At 57.2% G+C, this 18729-nt stretch overlaps 1 protein-coding gene across 4 annotated transcripts in view; it reads left to right on the top strand.

The window, feature by feature from the left end:
- MEGF6 (multiple EGF like domains 6) overlaps positions 1-18729 on the top strand; it is a 78537-nt gene that overhangs the window by 54756 nt on the left and 5052 nt on the right. For all 4 annotated transcript variants that reach the window (XM_086764672.1, XM_086764673.1, XM_086764674.1 and 1 more), the window contains 22 exons: positions 181-303; positions 2344-2481; positions 3880-4002; positions 4742-4864; positions 5969-6136; positions 6407-6538; positions 6642-6770; positions 8202-8330; positions 8502-8636; positions 8904-9038; positions 11212-11337; positions 11935-12066; positions 12458-12586; positions 12973-13104; positions 13255-13383; positions 13942-14070; positions 14352-14480; positions 15240-15368; positions 15556-15684; positions 16805-16933; positions 17046-17174; positions 17829-17960. In XM_086764672.1, coding sequence (XP_086620798.1) covers positions 181-303; positions 2344-2481; positions 3880-4002; positions 4742-4864; positions 5969-6136; positions 6407-6538; positions 6642-6770; positions 8202-8330; positions 8502-8636; positions 8904-9038; positions 11212-11337; positions 11935-12066; positions 12458-12586; positions 12973-13104; positions 13255-13383; positions 13942-14070; positions 14352-14480; positions 15240-15368; positions 15556-15684; positions 16805-16933; positions 17046-17174; positions 17829-17960 — 2889 coding nt within the window. The remainder of the gene's footprint in view (positions 1-180; positions 304-2343; positions 2482-3879; positions 4003-4741; positions 4865-5968; positions 6137-6406; positions 6539-6641; positions 6771-8201; positions 8331-8501; positions 8637-8903; positions 9039-11211; positions 11338-11934; positions 12067-12457; positions 12587-12972; positions 13105-13254; positions 13384-13941; positions 14071-14351; positions 14481-15239; positions 15369-15555; positions 15685-16804; positions 16934-17045; positions 17175-17828; positions 17961-18729) is intronic.

Consider the following 18729-nt stretch of genomic DNA (forward strand, 5'->3'; position numbering starts at 1 on the left):
ACGTGATCCGATTTCCTAGGAAGCTTTACTGTAATTCTGAACTCTTAACTCCATTTCTTTGTCGGTCTGGACCCCGGTGAAGAATTGAGGGTGCGAAACTTGAAATGAGTAACAATTGTCCCTTTGGGAGAATGTTTATGGCTCACCCTGCTTTGCTTGTTGGTTGCTCACCTCCCGCAGACGTGAACGAGTGTCTGGCTGGCCTCGCCACGTGTGCCCACCAGTGTCTCAACACGCGCGGCTCCTTCAAGTGCACCTGCAACCCGGGCTACGAGCTGGGGGCGGACGGCAAGCGATGCTACCGTGAGTACCGCACGCAGAGCCGGGGACGGGAGGCGGGTTCGCGTCTGCAGGCAGGTGTCAGTGCACTGGTGGGGCCCAGTCAGAGCAAGCTTTTTTTTTTTTGAAGAATTTCACAGGCAAGGTTGAGGCTTTTTACTCTCCCACTGAGATAAAAAAAAACTTTGTCTGATCTTTAAAGTTACCATGAAGCTACTTTTGCTGGTTTAGGCCATTAATTTGGAGCCGTTTGTCTCCAAAGAGGCCAAGTTCTGCTCTTGGGGACTTTGTTGGATGAGTTCAGTCAGCTGCAGATGTGTGACTGGAGGAGGAATTGAGCTGGTGAAGGGATCACATCTGCTCCCAGCAAGAAAAGAAATAAACACTATTACGCAAGAGCGAGCCAGATTGTCTGTACATCTTTGTTCAGCTCACACACGTCAGCAGGGACAGCCCAACATGGAGCAACCAGCATTTAGGGCTAGCAGCACCCATACAGACAAAAGCCACGGTGGCCGTCCCAGTGCTGGCAGCTGGTGTTACTGGAAGCCTTGATGCCCCACCTGGGCGGCTGCTGCAGCTCTCACTGGGAGCCTGACAAGGGTCTGAGGGTGAGGCTTTGCAGACCATAAACGGGTCTTGAAAGGCATCAAACTGAGAGCAACGTGAGGAACGAGGTGGTTGATGTGCTATTTAAGAGCCTAAGCTTGCACACACCTTTCTTCCTAGGAACATGGTTCATCTCACGCTGCATATTCTGTAAAACAATATCCCATCGCTCAGTTTTGCGTGCAACTGCGCGGTTGCCTTCAGCTGTTGGGGTCAGGATGCGCGATAGCCAGCAAGGCTTGCAGAGGGCTGGGTTAGGAAGCCAGGTCTGCGTCTAATAAATCGCAGCTGCCTCCTCGCCTAGCACCGTGAGTACGCAGCGGGGAACATTACCCTTTGTGGCTTCAGCTAACTGGCCCACAGGTGACAAAGAGCCCAGTTTTATTGCTGCTGAGATCTTGGCTTCCAGGTGAGCCCCTGGTAAGAGATGCTGGCTCTGGAGGGTCGCTTTTGACAGCAGGGACAGTGGAAGCACCAGCCGCAGTCGTGTTCTGACGTGGCTCCCCCAGTTTGTGTGTCTCATTGCCATAACCATTGACAATACCTCTACTTTGGTGACAACTACAGAACTAAGTAGCCTTCCTGTATGCAAAGTGTTTCTCCCTGCCCCTTCTAGCATATTTCTTTTGTGCAAACAACTCCTGGTTGTTCTTGCATTAATAAGAAAAGGAAAGACAGAGGGGCTATATCCACGTTGTGAAATCTGGAAGATAGTCTTCCACCACGGCCCAGCTTTTGTTTTGACATGCACAGATCCATTCAGGAGCATCAGGCTCTCCTTCTTTAATTCTCCTTAGGTCTGAACACACTAAAAAGTCAAAAATGTTCTTGAAGACAGAAGTTGTTTTCCTGAGGTTCAGGACTGAGTCAAAGCTCCATGGTACAAGTTCCTTCTTAACTAGACTGAAGTTTACATAAACTTTGCCAAGCTAAGATCTGTGGCTGCTATTGCTGTCCACGCCTACCATTTTTGACATGTCAGTAGCAAACGTTTCTAGCTGTAGGCATCTGGATGTTTCCGTGGTGAGCTGCGTTCTGCTGCTCCCATTTCTAGCTGGCACCAGAACAACTCTGTACTTGGGAAGACCGAGCCAACTTTTGGTTGGCAGCACATTCTGCAGCTTGTCAGGAACAGGAGCAATTTTGTCTGCAGTCTGGTTCATCTCAGAGACTGTCCAGAGCCTGCTCGACAAGTCTGTCCCTGAGAGCCATTGCCTGGGACCCATCGGTTTATTTTTGTACATCACTTCCCAGCCCAGCAGTGGCCTCTGTGCAGAACTATTTTCATCCTTTCCCCGCTGCCAATCATTCTTCTCCTCAGCAGGGCTGTGCACACAAAAAAGCACGCGCGAGGAGCTCGGCTGGAAGCTGCTGCCTGGGTGCCTGCTCGAGGGAAGGCATGGCCCCACCAGTACGCACAGACATGCAGAGTCCTAACTGGTCTGCCTTTTCCAGGGATCGAAATGGAGATTGTGAACAGCTGTGAAACCAACAACGGTGGCTGCTCGCACACGTGCCACCACACCAGCTCTGGCCCAGTCTGTACCTGTAACTTCGGCTTTCGGCTTGAAGAGGACCAGAAGACATGCACTGGTAAGGCAAGGGGAAATGTGTGTTTTACAAACACATCTCAAGTGGATGAGGGTCTCTATGCATTAGCTGCCATGTGTAGATGCACCACAAACAGGTTAAGGAGGGTAGAAACTTGCAGAGTAAAAGGAGAGGAGATATTGCTCTGCTTGACGACATCCTCAAACCCCCACTCAAGACCTACTTGGACAGCAAATCTTGACTTCAGAACTTGGTGGTTTTTCCCTGCTGAACATGGCCTTAGGCAGCACTGGCAGACGCACATCTCCGGTGGCTGTGAGCCTGCATCTAGAAGGGATGCTGCTCCAGGTGTGCCATCTTGCCTGTTGTCTCAAAGGAAGCAGCAGAGTAATGTGAGTGATGTGGTGAGTCACTCCCTGCCAGCCAAGCGTGGTTCAGCCCCACCAGCTGCTATAAAGTAGATGTTGGTAACATAAATGCTGTAAACCTGAGGCATGCACTTTGTGGTGCGTTACTCTGAGCCCCTTGCAGCAAATAACCTCATCAGGAACCCGCTGTAGTGCTCACCAGCCAGACGTCTGCACCGGCGTGGGGCTGTGGGTTACTCCTGCGCTGAGGATGGGGCTGTGGCTCTGGCTCGCACAGCAAAGCTGGGTGGGTGTTTCCGTCCTTCCGGGCACCCCAAGCTGCCAAAAATCCTGGTACCCTTCCTGCAGGTCCCTAGGGAGGTCTGTGCCTCCAGCGCCTGACCCTGAACTGAGCGCTACCCTCAAGGAACTTTATTTCTTTGCCTGCTACAGCAGCCAGTGCACTTTCTATAGCCCAGCAGTGCTATTTGTTTTCCTACCAGATGTCTCCTTGGTCCAGGCCCCTCTGGTGACAGGGGGATGCTTTACAAGCCTTCCTACTCACAGGCACTGCAGTAATTCCACCTCGTAGTGCACAAATGGAGTCCCATAAATATTGAGGGCTTGAAATGTAAAGCCCCAGGGGCTCTGCTTCCCTCCGGTTGTCCAGATCCATCCTTTGGGGACTTCATGCTGAGGTGGTGTGAAGGAACCAGGCAGTTCTCACCCCTCTCTGTACTGGACATCAGTATTTTTAGTAGGGTAAATCAGAAACCAGAGGTCAATGTTACAGCTGGAGTCACCCCCTATTTGTAAGAACACAGAACATTTAATAACGATCTCAAATGAAAATAATGGTTAACTTCCCTCCAGGATTCTGGATTCCTCCCTTGGCTGGGCAGCGTGTTGCAGGGGATGATCTGGTAACAAAGCTCACTCATTTCAACAGGAGAGCGAGAACACTAGCCCAGCATTTGGCAGTCGGATCGGTAAACGCTCACCAGAACATCAGGGAGCAAATTTAACAAGTGCCATCACCACTGCAAGGCCAGATGTGCAGTAACGTCCAGTGCCCTTTGTTTTTTTTATCCAGATGTCAATGAATGTGACACTGGTGCTCACTGTTGTCAGCAAGACTGCTACAACTATCCCGGAGGCTACGAGTGCGCCTGCTTCGCGGGGTACCGGCTCAGCGCGGACGGCTGCGGCTGCGACGGTAAGCAGACATCGCGCCGGGCTCCCGCAGGTAAGCCAGCGGCCCTGCGGTCCTTGGCCTTGCGGCGTGGCAGGAGCCGCACGGAACGGGCTGCTCCCCTCGTTCTGCATTTTGTCAGCCTCCCCAGTTTGCTTCCAGTTAAGGCAGCTCAGCCGCTCTAAGCCGAACCCAAACTCCAGGCCAGCACAACTGAAGGGCAGCAACAGGGCTTTTGAACACCCTGCGCTCAACCCAGAGCATCTCAGGGTGAGCTGGTCCAGGTCCAACTCCTCAAATTCACAGAAACCATTTTGTGTTCGACCCCAGAGGCAAACATTACCCATTTTCACCCAAGAGATGTAGGCAGATAAAAGAGTCTGCATGAAATACGGCCACGACAGTGACTGTCACAAGCTTTTATTAAAGAGAACAAGAAATTGTCCTACCTGGTTGCAAACAGACAGGCATTTCCTCCAGTTTCTCCCAGCTCGTACCGGTTTTCCTGTCAGCTCTCTGATGCCTTCTTAGCGTAAAGAACTTGGGGCTTTTTTCCTCCTGATGAGTTATTCTCACTACCAAAGCTCTCCAGTAACATTTCACAGGTGAAAAACCGAGCTTACCCACCCATTTCTACACAATTAGTGATAGATGTGGGCTGAAACCTACTTTGAAACCCAGGGCTCCCCGAGTCACCCGAGCAGCCGTGGACAGACGCGTAGCTGTCCTGCTGCCGTTCACCGGAGCATCCCGTGTTTTTCAGATGTGGATGAGTGCTCTTCAAATAACGGCGGATGTGAGCACACCTGCCAGAACCAGCTAGGGTCTTTCCAGTGTGTCTGCGAGATTGGGTACAAGCTGGACGAGGACCGAAGGAGCTGCGTCTGTAAGTGTGACATCCGTGCGACAAGCGGCACGCTACCTGCCCCTCGCCCCGCTCCCCCAGCACCCAGCACGGCTGCGCTGGGACCAGCACATGCTGGAGCTCCGTAGCCCGGCACACCACCTTTTCCAGCTTTTCCACAGCATTTACTACTGGTAGCAGTGGAAATGACTCACAGCAGCGGTGAAAAGCTGTCCCCTGACAGGGCCAGTCCTATTCCAGCCACATTACGGGACGCTTTCCAAAGGGGCGCAGAGGATTTGGGCACAGCTACGCTTACTGTAGTCTGTGGTGATGGCTGCCCAGTAACCAAAGAACCAGCACCCTTCCCACAGCCTCTGCAGTTTTCCCTTATAAGAAATAAAGGGTTTTTTTCCAGTGGTAGTGTCTTTAACCCGCCACCAAACACACTGTTACCCAGCTTACCTAGTCAGGCAGCCAACACTCGCTCTTCATCCGGTGCCCCCGGTTCCTGGAAAGGTTTTCTGGGGGCTGGGCCCAGAAGAGCAGCACTTGGTGCCTCCTCACTCTGGCAAAATGGCAAAGCCTACTCTGCCCTGGCTTTTATGGGCTTGGCAGCCCCTGCCCTGGCTCCCAAGGGTGCCTCTGCTTAGCCTGATTGCCTGCTTTAACCCTTGCCTGCCCTGCACGGGAAGGAAGCCTGTAGCTGGTACATACCCTTCCCAAAAGAAGCACCAAGCTGAAATGCATCGCTTCATTTTGTCTTGTTTAATTTCCCATAGAAGTATTAACTTGCCAGAAAAACTCACAGAATCGAGTGGCTCGGGGCAAAGGTTCAATGTGAGCTCGGTTACCAGAGGAGCCAGAGCTGCCTGTCAGGGTGAAGGCCAAAGCCTCTCCTGCAGATTTTTGAAGTCATGCCCATTCCAGCCAAACCAAACAAGCAAACAAGCTGCAAAGATTTTAGAGCTGTCGATATAGAGAGAGATAAGCAGTGCAATCAGTGCCAAATCGGATGCGCCAACCCCGTACAGATATTTCTGGTCTCCCGTTCTTATTACGGAGGCTCTGTCCTAGTAGTCACCTCTTGGCCATCTTGTCTCTTTTCCCACTCTGACGTTGTCGTCTCCCTGGCTGCTTCCCTAGCTATAGAAGACGCTGTGGAAGCTCTGGATGGCCGGCGCCCCGTTATCCGCCCGATCCCTCACGTTGCAATCCTGCGAGATGAGTTCACCCAGCTCTTTAACGACGACTATGAAGAAGAGGAGGGCGAGATGGAAGCAAGAGGAGAGCACACACTCTCAGAAAAATTTGGTGGGCACTTTGCAGCCCTGGTAAATGGCATGCTTTGCTTGGAAGCCTTCAAAATTAATCACACGTGCTGGGTTTATTTGTGTTTGGTGAGCGTCCCCACAAGACTGGTCGAGTCCCTTTTCTGCACGCGCAGAACCTGTGTTACAGCACCGATGCCTTTAGCTTTGCCGCAGCGTGGGGAACACGGCGGGGGGTTTCTCTGCGCGAACTCTCCGGGATGCTGAGGCAGCACCGGGGAAGGTTTCTCACCTGCCGTGCCTCTCGTTGCAGTCTGCTTGGAGCGCACGTTTGGCCCCGACTGCAGCCTGACCTGCGAGGACTGCCAAAACGGAGCCACGTGCAACGCGGAGGAGACCGGCTGCGACTGTCCGGCCGGCTGGACCGGCGTCCTCTGCAACCAGAGTGAGTGATGCTGGCGGGCGGCGGGCGAGGACGCTCTCCTCCTCCCTGCTCCGGGATGCGCGGGGCTGCGGCAGCCGGCTGAGCGTCGTCTCTCTCGCCCCAGCCTGCCCGGCCGGCACCTTCGGGAAGAACTGCAGCCTGGCCTGCCCCTGCCAGAACGGCGGCACCTGCGACCCCGCCACGGGCGCCTGCCGCTGCCCGCCCGGGGTGGCCGGCGAGCTCTGCCAAGACGGTAAGCCCGCGGCACGCCGTCGCCTGCTTCGCGCGGCAGCGAGGGCGAGGCGTGGGGACCTGCCGGGGTGCGGGATGCTCGCCTTGCTGCAGACGGGCAGGACGGCAGCTCTGTGGGGCCCTGAAACCACGCACAGAACACTGAGGCTTCTCTTGCGCTTTCCTTTTCTCCCTAAAACTTTTTCCTGTGAGGAAGTAGCAGTAGCGAGTTGTGAGCGATGCTCCCCAGCCTGCCCAGGTAGCTCCTTTCTGTTCCTCTCAACGTCTTGGCAGAGCATCTGCCATTATTCAGTAGAGGGCTGTTATGGCCCCTCCGATGCCACTCTGACATTCCGGTTCTGCTCCTCTGAAGCCTTAAAACGTTTTCCAGGCTCCCTTTGTAGCTGTTCACTGAAGGCATCTTTCGACTCTTGTTGACCCATCCCATCTAATACAGCCCTGCTCCGTCTGACTCAGTGGGCCACCTAGTCTTGCGTGGAAAAATGTCATTTCAGTAAGAAAAAGATGGAAAAGGGGATTCTTCACCCACCGAACAGTGCTCTGGGTAGTGTTTCTTGTCTTCGCACTGTGAGACCTTTGCAGTCCCTGTTTGCTGCTCAGCAGCGACCGCGGGCAGCCACCTACGTTGCACTGGACCTTCAGTGGCGGACACAGACAAGACTGCCAAAAACGGGTGTTCAGGGGTAAACGTGCAGACCTGTGGAGGTATCTTCTGCTGAAGAAAAGCCAAAGCACTGAAAAGTTGTGACAACAGTGGTTGCCCAAAGTGCTGCAAAAGGAGGGGTCGCTTGCTGTTGGCAGGTATTTGTTCTCCCAAAGAGTTAAAATCTGGGGGACGTAATCTAAAAACACAGGAAGAGTGAGACGATAAGAGATTCAGACAAACGGTTAGGAGCATCTGGGAACTATTACTGAAGGAGGAGAGCAAAGCAGAATATAAATGAACGCAAGCGATACCCCGACCTTCTCTTTCTGTAGGGAGGAGGTGAGTGAAGGGTACAGAGGAAAAACAGGAAGGTAAGGTGAAAGTAAACAATACAGAACTGGTCCGTTGTCCCAGGGTGGCATTTCCTTTGCTTAAACCGTCTGCTGTTCCTGCCGTGCCGGGGAAGGCGCGTGCTGCCCGGGGAGATGCTGGCCGGGCAGGGGCTGACACAGCCTGTCTGCCACGTGCTTCTCGTATTGAGGTCTGCAGCGTAACAGGGAAAGCACAGTCGGTTTATTCCCTGAACAGTGCAAATATCGCTGTTACTTATCGATAGGAATGGCCTCGTGCGTTACTGTCTCACGTATGAAAACGCGACGTCTGGCCCGTCCATTGCCTAGGTTCATTTCTGAGGTGCACAGCTTTGGGTTTGGGATGTTTTTCCTGTGCTCTGCTGGAAATAAAATGGCAGGCTCATCTTCCCAGGGAATCTCTCTCTATTACTAGGGTGCCCTAAAGGATTCTATGGGAAGCAATGCAGGAAAAAGTGCAACTGCGCCAACCGGGGTCATTGCCATCGGATTTACGGAGCCTGCCTGTGCGATCCTGGCTTATACGGGCGGTACTGCCATTTAGGTATGCTCGTCCTCATCTTTTTTATGAGATACGTGTGTATTATTCTCAGATTACAGCCTCTCTGGGTACCAGCCCCGGGAGGGGCCAGCGCTGGGTGGCAAAGCATCTGTCCCTTGCCCTGCGTCATTTGGCCTCGCGGCTCACTGACCAGCTCTTTCCCTCTGTGCCCAGCTTGCCCCAAGTGGGCGTTCGGCCCCGGCTGCTCCGAAGAGTGCGGCTGCGTGCAGCAAAACACGCAGGACTGCAACAAGAGGGACGGCTCCTGCCGATGCAAACCCGGCTACCGCGGCGAGCGCTGTGAGACGCGTGAGTGGCCATAAGGATTCACGGAGTGTCCCCCTTTCTCCTCCCTCTTTCCCCCAACTCCTTTTCTTGGGGAAACGCTCGGCTTGCTTGCCACCCTCCTAAGCCTGTCTCAGCTCTTATTCAGATTAGGAGCAAAACGTGCTGTCGGACTCGGTCGCGCGTCAGTGCTGCGGGAGCGTGCCCGTCGCTTGGGCTGGGGCGGCCGCTCTTCCCGGGCCCGTCAGGTCACGCCGGCCGCTCTTCCCTTGTGACTGTGGTTGTTAACAGAGTGTGACCCTGGCCATTTCGGGGAAGGCTGCAAGAAGAAGTGTAGCTGCTCCCCAGAGGCATCCTGCGACCACGTCACCGGAGAGTGCCAGAAGGAGTGTCCCCACGGCTACCACGGGGAGAACTGCGACCGAGGTAAGGCTCCGCGCCCGCTGCCGGCCTGCGCTTCCTCACACGTACAGGCTTTTCCTTCCCAAGACAGCAGGAAGGGGCTTCCGGAATTCTCTCAGACCCCCGAGCCCACTGCTCACAAGATGTGGAAAGCTGAAACAGCTTTGGAGGACACCGGAGCGGCGGTTTGCAGGTCTTTGCAAAGCGCTGCAGCCTCTCTAAAGCAGGGACGCAGGATCTCTCACACACAATGGGTGTTATTCAGAAAAGCAGAACAAAGTCACTTTATCCTGCCGCTTGGGCATCCCTGCTTTGGTAGATGAAGGTGACAGATATTCAGTTATCTTTTCCCCCACTTTGATATCTTTTTTGCTTCCAGGCAACCAGTGCCCAGCAGAACGGTATCGTATTTTCCGCTCTATTACAAACTCCATTTGATCTGTAAGTGTAAAAAAAAAAAAAAAAAAAAATCTCATTTACATTAGGATTTAAACTTCTGTTTCTGTGCAAAGGTTGGAGCAGATGATCCCAAAGGTCTCTCCCAACCTGGTGTTCTGTGTTTCCACGGATGAGCCTCCTGGAGCCGGTGTCTGCTCTGGCCAGGGCAGTGACCGCACCGCAGAGCTCCGTGTGTGCGCTGTAATGCTCGGGCTGCGAGGGTGCGGCGTTTCAAGATCCTGGGCGATAGTCGGGGTGTCAGAGCCTGACTTTCCTCGAACAAAGGTGGTTTGGGTGAACCCCATGGCAGTGAGTCATTGGCACGGGGCGGTGATTACAAAACACACACAGTTCTTGGAAAAGAATAACTTCTGCCAGCCTCCCAGATGATCAACGACGGAAAAGCCAGCTTCCCTCTCTTGTGAGGCTGTCTCCTTCAGAATCCAACAGAAAATGCAAAAAGTTGGACTCTTGAAGCCCACACCTGATGCCACGCTGCGTTAAGAGGCTTGCAGTGGTCAGCATCCAAATTTTGATTCGGGCATCCCGGGAGTTTCTGCGGTAACTTACGTTTCGCCAAGCATTCCATCCACGCCCACCCCAGAAGTTACAGCTATTAACCTAATTAAGCTGCTAGCACATTATTATCTTGCGTAACACCACAACCAATGGAAGGTAGCTGCTCCGTCGGTCCGACCGAAAGCCGCAGATTGCCGCAGAAAGTTCCTGTGCAAGCAAGTGCTGACGGAGCGGGACGGGGTTAGGAGGAGCGGAGGGAGCAGCTTTCGCAGGGCTCGTGCCCCCTCACGGGGTCCCGGCAGCCCCGGAGCCCCTGCTGCGGCGGGACGCTGCAGCCTCCGGAGCCACGCGGCACCGCGGCGGGCCGGGCGCTTTCGGTCGGGATATTTATAAAAAGAATAAGAAAGGAGCTTAAGCCTGTAGGGGGGAGTCACAGGAAATAACACAAATATTTGTGTAGAAATAGTAGGCTCTTGGCTGTTGTTTGGATCTGGAAATTATTAAAGGGTGAAGACAAACATCTGCCATCAATTAGCGAAGAGGAGGAATAACAAAAACTCCACTGTGTCACTTGAGATCTCCGCACTGGTGTGCTTTTCCGCCGTGATTTGCGAGTGCTGGTGCGTCTGCGTCTGCCGAAGCCTTACGAAACGTTGGCTTCTGTGAACAAAAAGGACCGCAAGCGTGGAGCTCTTTTGGGAGATTTAGTGGGATTTAGGGATCTTTGGCCCTCAGCCTGCACGTAATTAGCCGACTGCTAAACTGGAGTGAACCCGGTGTCCCGCACCCCGGCACAGAGAGGGCAGGGCAGCTCAGGTCTCGGCCCGTGGGGTGACCGCGCGTGGCCGGGGTCTGTCCCGAGCCATCGGCCGTGGTGTTGGCACTGGCTGCCGCCCGGGGTGCTGCGGCGATGGAGCAGGTTATTTCTGCAGGGTTGCCTTCACCATTTAGACACCAGCTTGGCCGCGGCTGTTGGGCATGGGATGAGTCGGTCTTGTGTGGAGAAACGCTTGTTGAAAGGACAAGCAACAGCAGAGGAGCGATGCTCAGAGACACCGAGGTGGCGGTGGGAAAGGCGAGAGGCTGGGGATAACAGAGCCGTCGCATCCGTGAGCGCGGCTCCCGGGACCCTTCCACAGCTGGGCTTTTCCCCACCGAGCCGTAGGTGCACGGGCTCCGAGCGGCCGTGTGCTCTCGGGGCAGGAGCAGGGCTGTTCTCACCCCGCTGTTTTCCATGCAGAGTGTCCGGAGGGGACGTTCGGGGCGCGCTGCCGGCGGTCCTGCTCCTGCGGAGGAGCGCCCTGCGACCGGAGCACGGGGCAGTGCCTCTGCCCGCCGGGCCGGACGGGACGCGACTGCGGCCAAGGTGAGCAGGCAGCAGCGGCCAATGCGCCGAGGTAGGGATTCAGGCGTATGGCTGTTATTTCTCTTTGGCTAAAATTAGCTTTAAAAACATCTAGTGCAATTAGAATGGGCTTCATGGGGAATTAGAGAAAAATGCAGCTTTGGATGGTAAGTCAGACGGCCTCAGCTAGCTCGGCTCTGCTGTTGGAGCTGAGTGAAGGACAAGGACGCAAACAACACACGCAATGAAAAGGGTGAAGATATTTTTGGTTGTGGCAGTCCTTAACGTAGGAAAGGAGTCTTTCTTTCCCAATGTATATTTTTAATTGCCTTCAACGTATTACTCTTTATCTGCTGGAAAACTAGAGAATCCTAAATTAAAAACTTTTACGTGATTACTCAGTGCTACAGCAGCTGGAAGCTGTTAGTCATACGGAGATGTCCTGCTCCTGAGCTGAGCGCCACAAACCCACACCTGCGCAGAGCTTACCGTGCATTTTGAACTGACTTTCTTCCAGCTGCTGAACAGGGATTCCCGCCCCAGGTTCGTCAGTTCTTTGCCTTTTACTTCTCCTCGGCTGTGACCCCGCTCTCTCCTTTCTCTCCGCCCGCGCCCCAGCTTGCCCTGAGGGTCACTGGGGACCGGGCTGCCAGGAGCTGTGTCCCGACTGCGCCAACAACGCCAGCTGCCATCCCGCCACCGGAGCCTGCCTCTGTCCGCCCGGCTACACCGGCCCTCGCTGCCAGGACGGTGAGCGCCTGCCGCCGGGTCCCTCGCACCGAGGGAGGGTTGGTGAGGTTGACCTGGCCTAGAGCAGAGCATCCTGCTACCGGCCAGGCACCGTCGTGCTCATCAGAGCCGGGCTCGGCGCCGTGCGCGCCCGCGTTCCCTCACACTTTGGGGCATGGGCTGGGTTCTTCCCTGGAAGTCCCTCTAGTCCAGTCCTCCCGGTGCATCAGCAGAGCGGGAGGTCAAACCCTGAGCCCCTCCGTTCGGCCCAGAGCTGAGCACCCACGCGCGGGCGCGGAGCACGGCGGCTCAGCAGACGCAGGCTGCGGTACGCAGCGGGGCTGCCGGGAGGGAAGTTCTTGCTGCGGGGCTGCAGCAGCCGGTTACAGCGAGCGCGTGTCTGCGTTGGCAGCGTGTCCGCCCGGCTGGTTTGGGCCAGGCTGCCAGCTGAGCTGCAGCTGCAGGAATGAAGGACATTGCCATCCCGTGACGGGGAGGTGCAGCTGCGCGCCGGGCTGGACGGGCTATAACTGCCAGAGAGGTACCGTACCCGCTCTTCGTTAGCCAGCATCGCTAGAAGACGCTGACCTGTGCAAAGCTGCGCTGTCACTCGCTTCGTTGTCGTCTTCGTGCTTCGCCTGTGCCGGAAAAAAATCTCTCTGAAATCCCTTCGGTTTCTTTGTTCTGTCCTGCCTGTGCCGTTTGCTTTTCTGTAGCGGGCTTGCTTGCAGAATGAATTCACGTCAAAGACGTGCTAGCATAGCACCCTGTCCCACGGGGTTTTCTGAGGACCTTCGGCCGCGCTGGTCCTCCTGCCTAAGCGAGCAGTTGTAATAAATGGCACTAACACGCCGAGGAGCGTCGGGGTGTTCTATCCGGAGGAGCCAAGCAAGCGGAGCTGAGGACCGCGTCCCGCCTGTGTTTCAGCCTGCGACGCAGGGCGCTGGGGCCCCGACTGTGCTCACGCCTGCAACTGCAGCAACAGCGATGGCAGCTGCAACGCAGAGACTGGGCAGTGCATCTGCGAAGCTGGCTACGTCGGCGGCCGCTGCGAGAAGAGTGAGTGCTGCCGGTCGCCCGGCTCGGCACAGGTTCCGTTCCCGGGGAAAGGCATCAGACGGGAGGTCCTTAGCTGGGCTCCTTAGCGTAGCTTCCCGGGAACGCCAGGAAAGGACGGGCGCCTCAGTCTCCTTTGCTTCTGCTTGCTAGAGTGCCCGGAGGGCTGGTTTGGGCTGAGCTGTCGGCACCAGTGCCAGTGCGACAACGGGGCCGCCTGCGACCACGTCAGCGGGGCCTGTACTTGCGGCCCGGGCTGGCGAGGAACCTTCTGTGAGCACGGTGAGTACCCGAGCCTGGGGACCCCGCGCCGTCAGCGGCTCCCGCGGACCGCGCCGGTCTGCTTAGCTGGCTTTGCCGTGCCCTTACGGCAAAGAGGATCCCTCGGGATGGTGGTGGTGCTGGGGAAAACCGCCTGTCTGCAAGCTGATAAGTCTCTGGTTTTAATTCTGAAGGGAAAAGGTCTGGGGGTAAAAAAAAAAAAAAGAAAAAAAAGACTAACAAGGAGTAAACGCACAGCCGCGTGGGTCCACACACACACAGGGTCCTGCAGCGGCCTCCCGAAGGGGTCCCTGGGTGCAGGGTCTGGCTCCCGCACCAGCCTGCGCGGTCACTTGGTGGACGGAAACCCAGTGCCGCTGCCTTTGCACCGCAGCTTTGTCCTTGAGTGTCCTTGAGTCATGGACAGGCAGCCCCTGTTCTGCTGCCGGTAACCGGTGGCCATCACACTGCTGCGGCGTTATAGCGGGAAAATTGGCCACCAAGGTGTCCCTTCTGCACTGGGAGGTCTCCAGCTCTCTGTATAGGCATTTTGTGGGGATTCATCTTTCTCTTCTGCAGCCTGTCCTGACGGGTTCTACGGACTGGAGTGCCGGGAAGCCTGCGACTGCCTGAACGGCGCCCGCTGTGACCATGTGACGGGCCAGTGCCACTGTCCCCCGGGCTGGGACGGCCCGCGCTGCGCCCAGGGTGGGTGCCGCTGTCAGGGGCCGTGGCTGAGCACATTGGTGTTGAATGTAACGCGGGCTTGGGCATCCATCAGAGCGTCCCTAACAGATAAAACGATCCGTGTTTGGATGCCAGCCGCCTGTAGCACGCGGCTGTTATTTCCCCGTAGCACCGCAGGGCTGGTCGCGTGCCAGCGTGGGTTCCTCTCCCGGCCGAGTGCATTTGGGATGGCTGGGAGGATTCTGGCGGACGCAGGTCATACCTGCTGCCTGACAGTTGTGCCTGCTTCTGCTCCCACGCAGCGTGCCAGGAGAACAGGTACGGTGAGAACTGCAGCCAGACCTGCAGCTGCTTCAACAACGCCACGTGCCACCACGTCAGCGGCCGCTGTCTCTGCGCGGCTGGCTGGACGGGACCCGCGTGCCAGCAAGGTAACGCGCCCTGCCCGGGCTGGCTGCTTCCTCTGCCCGCGCGCGTTAAAAACCCCTTTCCCTGGGCGCGTCGCAGTTTTCGGTGGAGTAGCGGCTACGGAAAGCCAAGACTGTAGGATAGCAAGGCAGGATGGCAAGGACGATCCGAATTAGCTGTGCGGCGCTTCCCGATTCATTCACAAAGGGAGAAACCGAGAGTTTGCCCCAGAAATTGCGGTTCTGTAGCAGCACGAGGGGCAAGGGCTTGGCCCTCCACCGCGCTGAGTTCAGACGCCGTGTCAGCGATGCCTTGGCGCACAGCTCAGCGAAACGGTGCACAGGAACAGTTATTCCTGTGCTTTAATGGCTGTTTTTAACTCTGCCAATCCCCGGTTCTGGGTCTCGGAGAGGAGATGTTCCGCAGCTCAGGACCGAAGGCGTAGGTTACCAACGGAGCGTCTCTGAACTCACCCAGCCTTTTTTTCTTGTGTGTATTTGCCACCACCAGCACCAAGGCGGCTGTAAAGCCATCAGGCACCCAGTGCCGTGTGTCACACCGGCCTCTTACCTGAGAGGGTTAAAATTCCAGATGTCTTTACGTGGGCAGCTAAGCATCCTCAGCACAGCCTCAGCTCCTCTCCCTGCCTCTCACTGCGAGCGATCACGGCTTCATTTTTGTATCCGTCCACCCACCTTTCCCTCTGGCAGCCTACCAGAGGTGCGGTGTCTGCCTTCGGACCCGCATTCTGACCTGCGTTTTCCACCTGGTTTTCCCCTCAGCGTGCCCGGCGGGTTTCTATGGGATGAGCTGCCGCCAGCGCTGCCTCTGCCAAAACGGTGGCACCTGCGACCCCGCCACGGGGGTCTGTGCTTGCCCCGAGGGGTGGACGGGGCTGGCCTGCGAGCTGGGTGAGTGGCACATCGGCAGCGCTGGGGAGTGGGCTCTGGCACAAGCTTGTCCCGTTCTGGGCTCGTTTTCCCCCAAAAGGGTCGGGGGGTTGCCTGCACGGCGCTGGTGGTGTGTGCCCACGGGTAAGGGGGTCCCGCTCAGGGGAGGTGGGTGCCGGGGCGCGTTTCACCGTGTGCCTTCTCGCAGAGTGCGCGCAAGGACAGCACGGGGCCGACTGCCGGCAGCGCTGCGAGTGCCGGCACGGGGGGCTCTGCCAGCGCCAGGGCGGCCGCTGCCTCTGCCAGCCCGGCTGGACGGGCGAGAAGTGCGAGAGCCGTAAGTGGGGTGCTGGGGGGGGGTCCTGCCCCGGGGTACCGCGTGCTGCCGCGGTGCTGAGGCACAAGGGCATGCGGGGGACCAGCAGACTTTCAAGCAAAGACACAAGATTTGGACTTTAGCACCGCAGGCAGAGCTGGCGGGTGCTGCGATTCCGGCCGCGTGCCCACCGCTGCGCTTTCTGCTTTGCTTTGCGGGCTGTGCTAAAAGCGACGGAGCGCGCAGAGGCGACCGTGCCAGAGGGACACGGCTGGGGCCAAAAGCAGTCAAAGCAGAAGCCAAGTGAAGCTGTTGTTCCATTTATTTTAGGAGTAACAGAACATCATCTCCTTTCCGTTCTTCCTTCCCTGTATCTGGCCCTAACACTGACCCTAAATGCCTGCCTTCAGCCCCAAGCCCCCCACAATTACATCTCTCCTTCGGGTGCTGCTCTTTCACCGTAACGCACACCCCGGCAGTCCCTTCGCTGGGAGGAAGGGTTGAAAGGGCTGTTGGTCTCACCAAGAGTAGTGACAGGGACTGGCATCGAGTATCAGCCCAGCAAGGAGAGAGCCACACGCTTCCTCCCCTTTCGAGGGCTAGGACGCCTCAGCCTGGCCCGTGCCTTGTAGGACGGCGTGAAAGCCATGGCTTAGTCGGGTGACGTTGCTTGTCAGCTGAACTTGGCCGCGGCATCCAACCTGCAGCTCATCCGGCCAGGATTCTGCCGCATCCTCAGGCACATCGTCCCCTCCCAGCACTGTGCCGCACGCTTCCAAAAAACCCAGCGCCTGGAAGCCCCAGCAGCATGGTCCCCTGTCTCAGGGCAGCCGGGGTGGAGACTAGGAGGGGTGGGCGGCCGGGGGGTTTTGGCTTCGGGAGCCCCTCTGGTCCTGGCCATCTCACCATCTCAGCCCGGGGACGTTCCGTGCCTCACCCTGCCCGCAGTGGCCAGCACTGGGCTCACCCACAGGTCCAGGGTAGGTGACCACCTTCACGTGCTGGCAGAGGCCACCGGTCTTGTCACAGCTTGGCCAGAAGGAAAGGGACATCAATAGTGTGATGTGTGCCTGTGAAAAAAGACCAGCATTGCCTTTTTTTGGTGTAACTGGTGGCCTCTCCTGTGTTTGCGTGTCCGCAGCTTGTCCAGAGGGGCGGTTCGGGGCGCGCTGCGAAGAGCTCTGCGACTGCGGGGACGGCGCGTCGTGCCACCACGTTACCGGCGCCTGCGACTGCCCCCGTGGCTGGTGGGGCCGCCGCTGCGAGAAAGGTGAGAGCATCCCTTCATCCGCACAGGAGCCGGCCCCGCTCCACGAGGCCTTTCGGGGAGTAACCTGGAGGCCAGTCAGGAGCCGACCGTCCCCCTGCCTGTTGTCCCACAGCCTGCCTGCCGGGTTCCTTCGGGAAGGACTGTGCCGGCCGCTGCGCCTGTCCCCCGGGAGCGCCCTGCGATCACGTCACCGGCCGGTGCGGCTGCCCGCCGGGCTTTACCGGCTCCGGATGCGAAAAATGTACGAAGGAGGGAGCGATCCTCTTGGAGTTTTGCTGACAGGCTCTGGGAACATGATGGGTCAAGCAATTGCTACGTAAAATAGAGGGGGGGAAAAAATAGAAAAAAAAGAAAAAAAACCCAAACAACTGAGAGTGAGCTGTGCCAAGGAACAACTCACATTTTGGCAGCTGGGCGTGTGCCCGCAGAATGTTCGGAAAGCACCGGCAGCCAAGTGGGAAAGCGGAGCCCTGTATTTATCCCAGGGATTAGCAATAACTCCGTGCGAAACGAGCTCCCGAGGGTACGAGCAAGTCTGGAAGAGCCGGAGGCGTGCGAGTGCTTTCCCTACCCCGCAGTGGGGGTGTAGGTGTGGGGATGGACGCTTGCAGGAGTGTGAGGGCAGGTAGGGCTAGCATTGTGAAAGACACCTAATGCCTTTAAGTGCTCAGTTTTCTTCCCAGTCCCCGTCTTTCCTGGAGTCAGGGAACCATCTGCGTGCTGGGAACGGGCTCCCGTTGCTTTTTGGGTGGCAGAGAACTGTCGCTGTCATGACTTCCTGAATCCTGGCTTAAAATAAAAAGGGGGAAAAAAAAAAAAAAAAAAGTCCTACGCGGAGGGGTGGGGTAGCTCCTGCTAAGCAAATCCGAGGCCTCACCGCCTTCTCTCCCGACAGCCTGCCCGCCAGGGACCTTCGGCGAGGGCTGCGCTCAGACCTGCCAGTGCGCCGGAGCCGCCCGGGAGTGCCACCCGCTCACCGGCGCCTGCGTCTGCGCCCCCGGCTTCCACGGCCCCGCCTGCCAGCTGAGTGAGCGCCCGCCTGGTTCCTCTTCCGCGTCACACGCCTCCGCTGCGCGCTGCCCGAGGCTGCTGCCGCGGCGCGGTGCCGGGAGCGCCGGCGGTGTCGGTGCAGAGCCACGGCCCGACGGCGCTGGGCTGGCTGCCGGAGAATCCTCAGCTCGAGGAGCGGCCGGCTCGCTGCGGTGGCCTCAAAACGCGGGTTCCCACGGGGTGTCTGCCCTGGTTTCTTGCCGTGGTCACCTGTGTCCTCGTCGGCGCGGCTGAGGGCTGGTTTGTTCTGTCCTTAACTGGTGCCAGCTCTGGCAGCGCGGAGCTGAGCCTGTCCAGGCAAGCGTGGTCTCGCTGCCGTGTCCGAGCCTGGCCCCGAGCTCTCTGACCTCTGTGGTGTCCTCAGTGACTAATTTGCACGTAGGAGTTCATGTAAACAAAGCATCATCCTCATCTGCGCTCAGGACGGGGGTTTTTTGCCATTTTCCTTTTGACTTGTGGGCTATTTACTGGCGATACCATCAGCAGAGAGGTTCCGACTGGACCGAAGCGCCTTGGCATCGCTGCTTGTTTGCCATGAGATTCCTTAAAAGCGCTGAGCCGCCGGCGCCTCGGAGCAGCTGCCGCGGTTCCGCTCCTGGGCGGGAGGGCAGGGACACCCAAGCCTGGCTTGCAGGAGCTTGCGGGGTGTACGGGTGACGTCCGGCCCACCCTGCTCCTGCCAAGGGATGCGCGTGTGCGAGCTGCGCGCCCTTGGTGCAGCGGGCTGAGCTGTAAGCGCTCTGGAG

This window comes from Chlamydotis macqueenii, chromosome 21, assembly GCF_036417535.1.
Source record: "Chlamydotis macqueenii isolate bChlMac1 chromosome 21, bChlMac1.mat, whole genome shotgun sequence".
NCBI classification, from domain to species: domain Eukaryota; kingdom Metazoa; phylum Chordata; class Aves; order Otidiformes; family Otididae; genus Chlamydotis; species Chlamydotis macqueenii.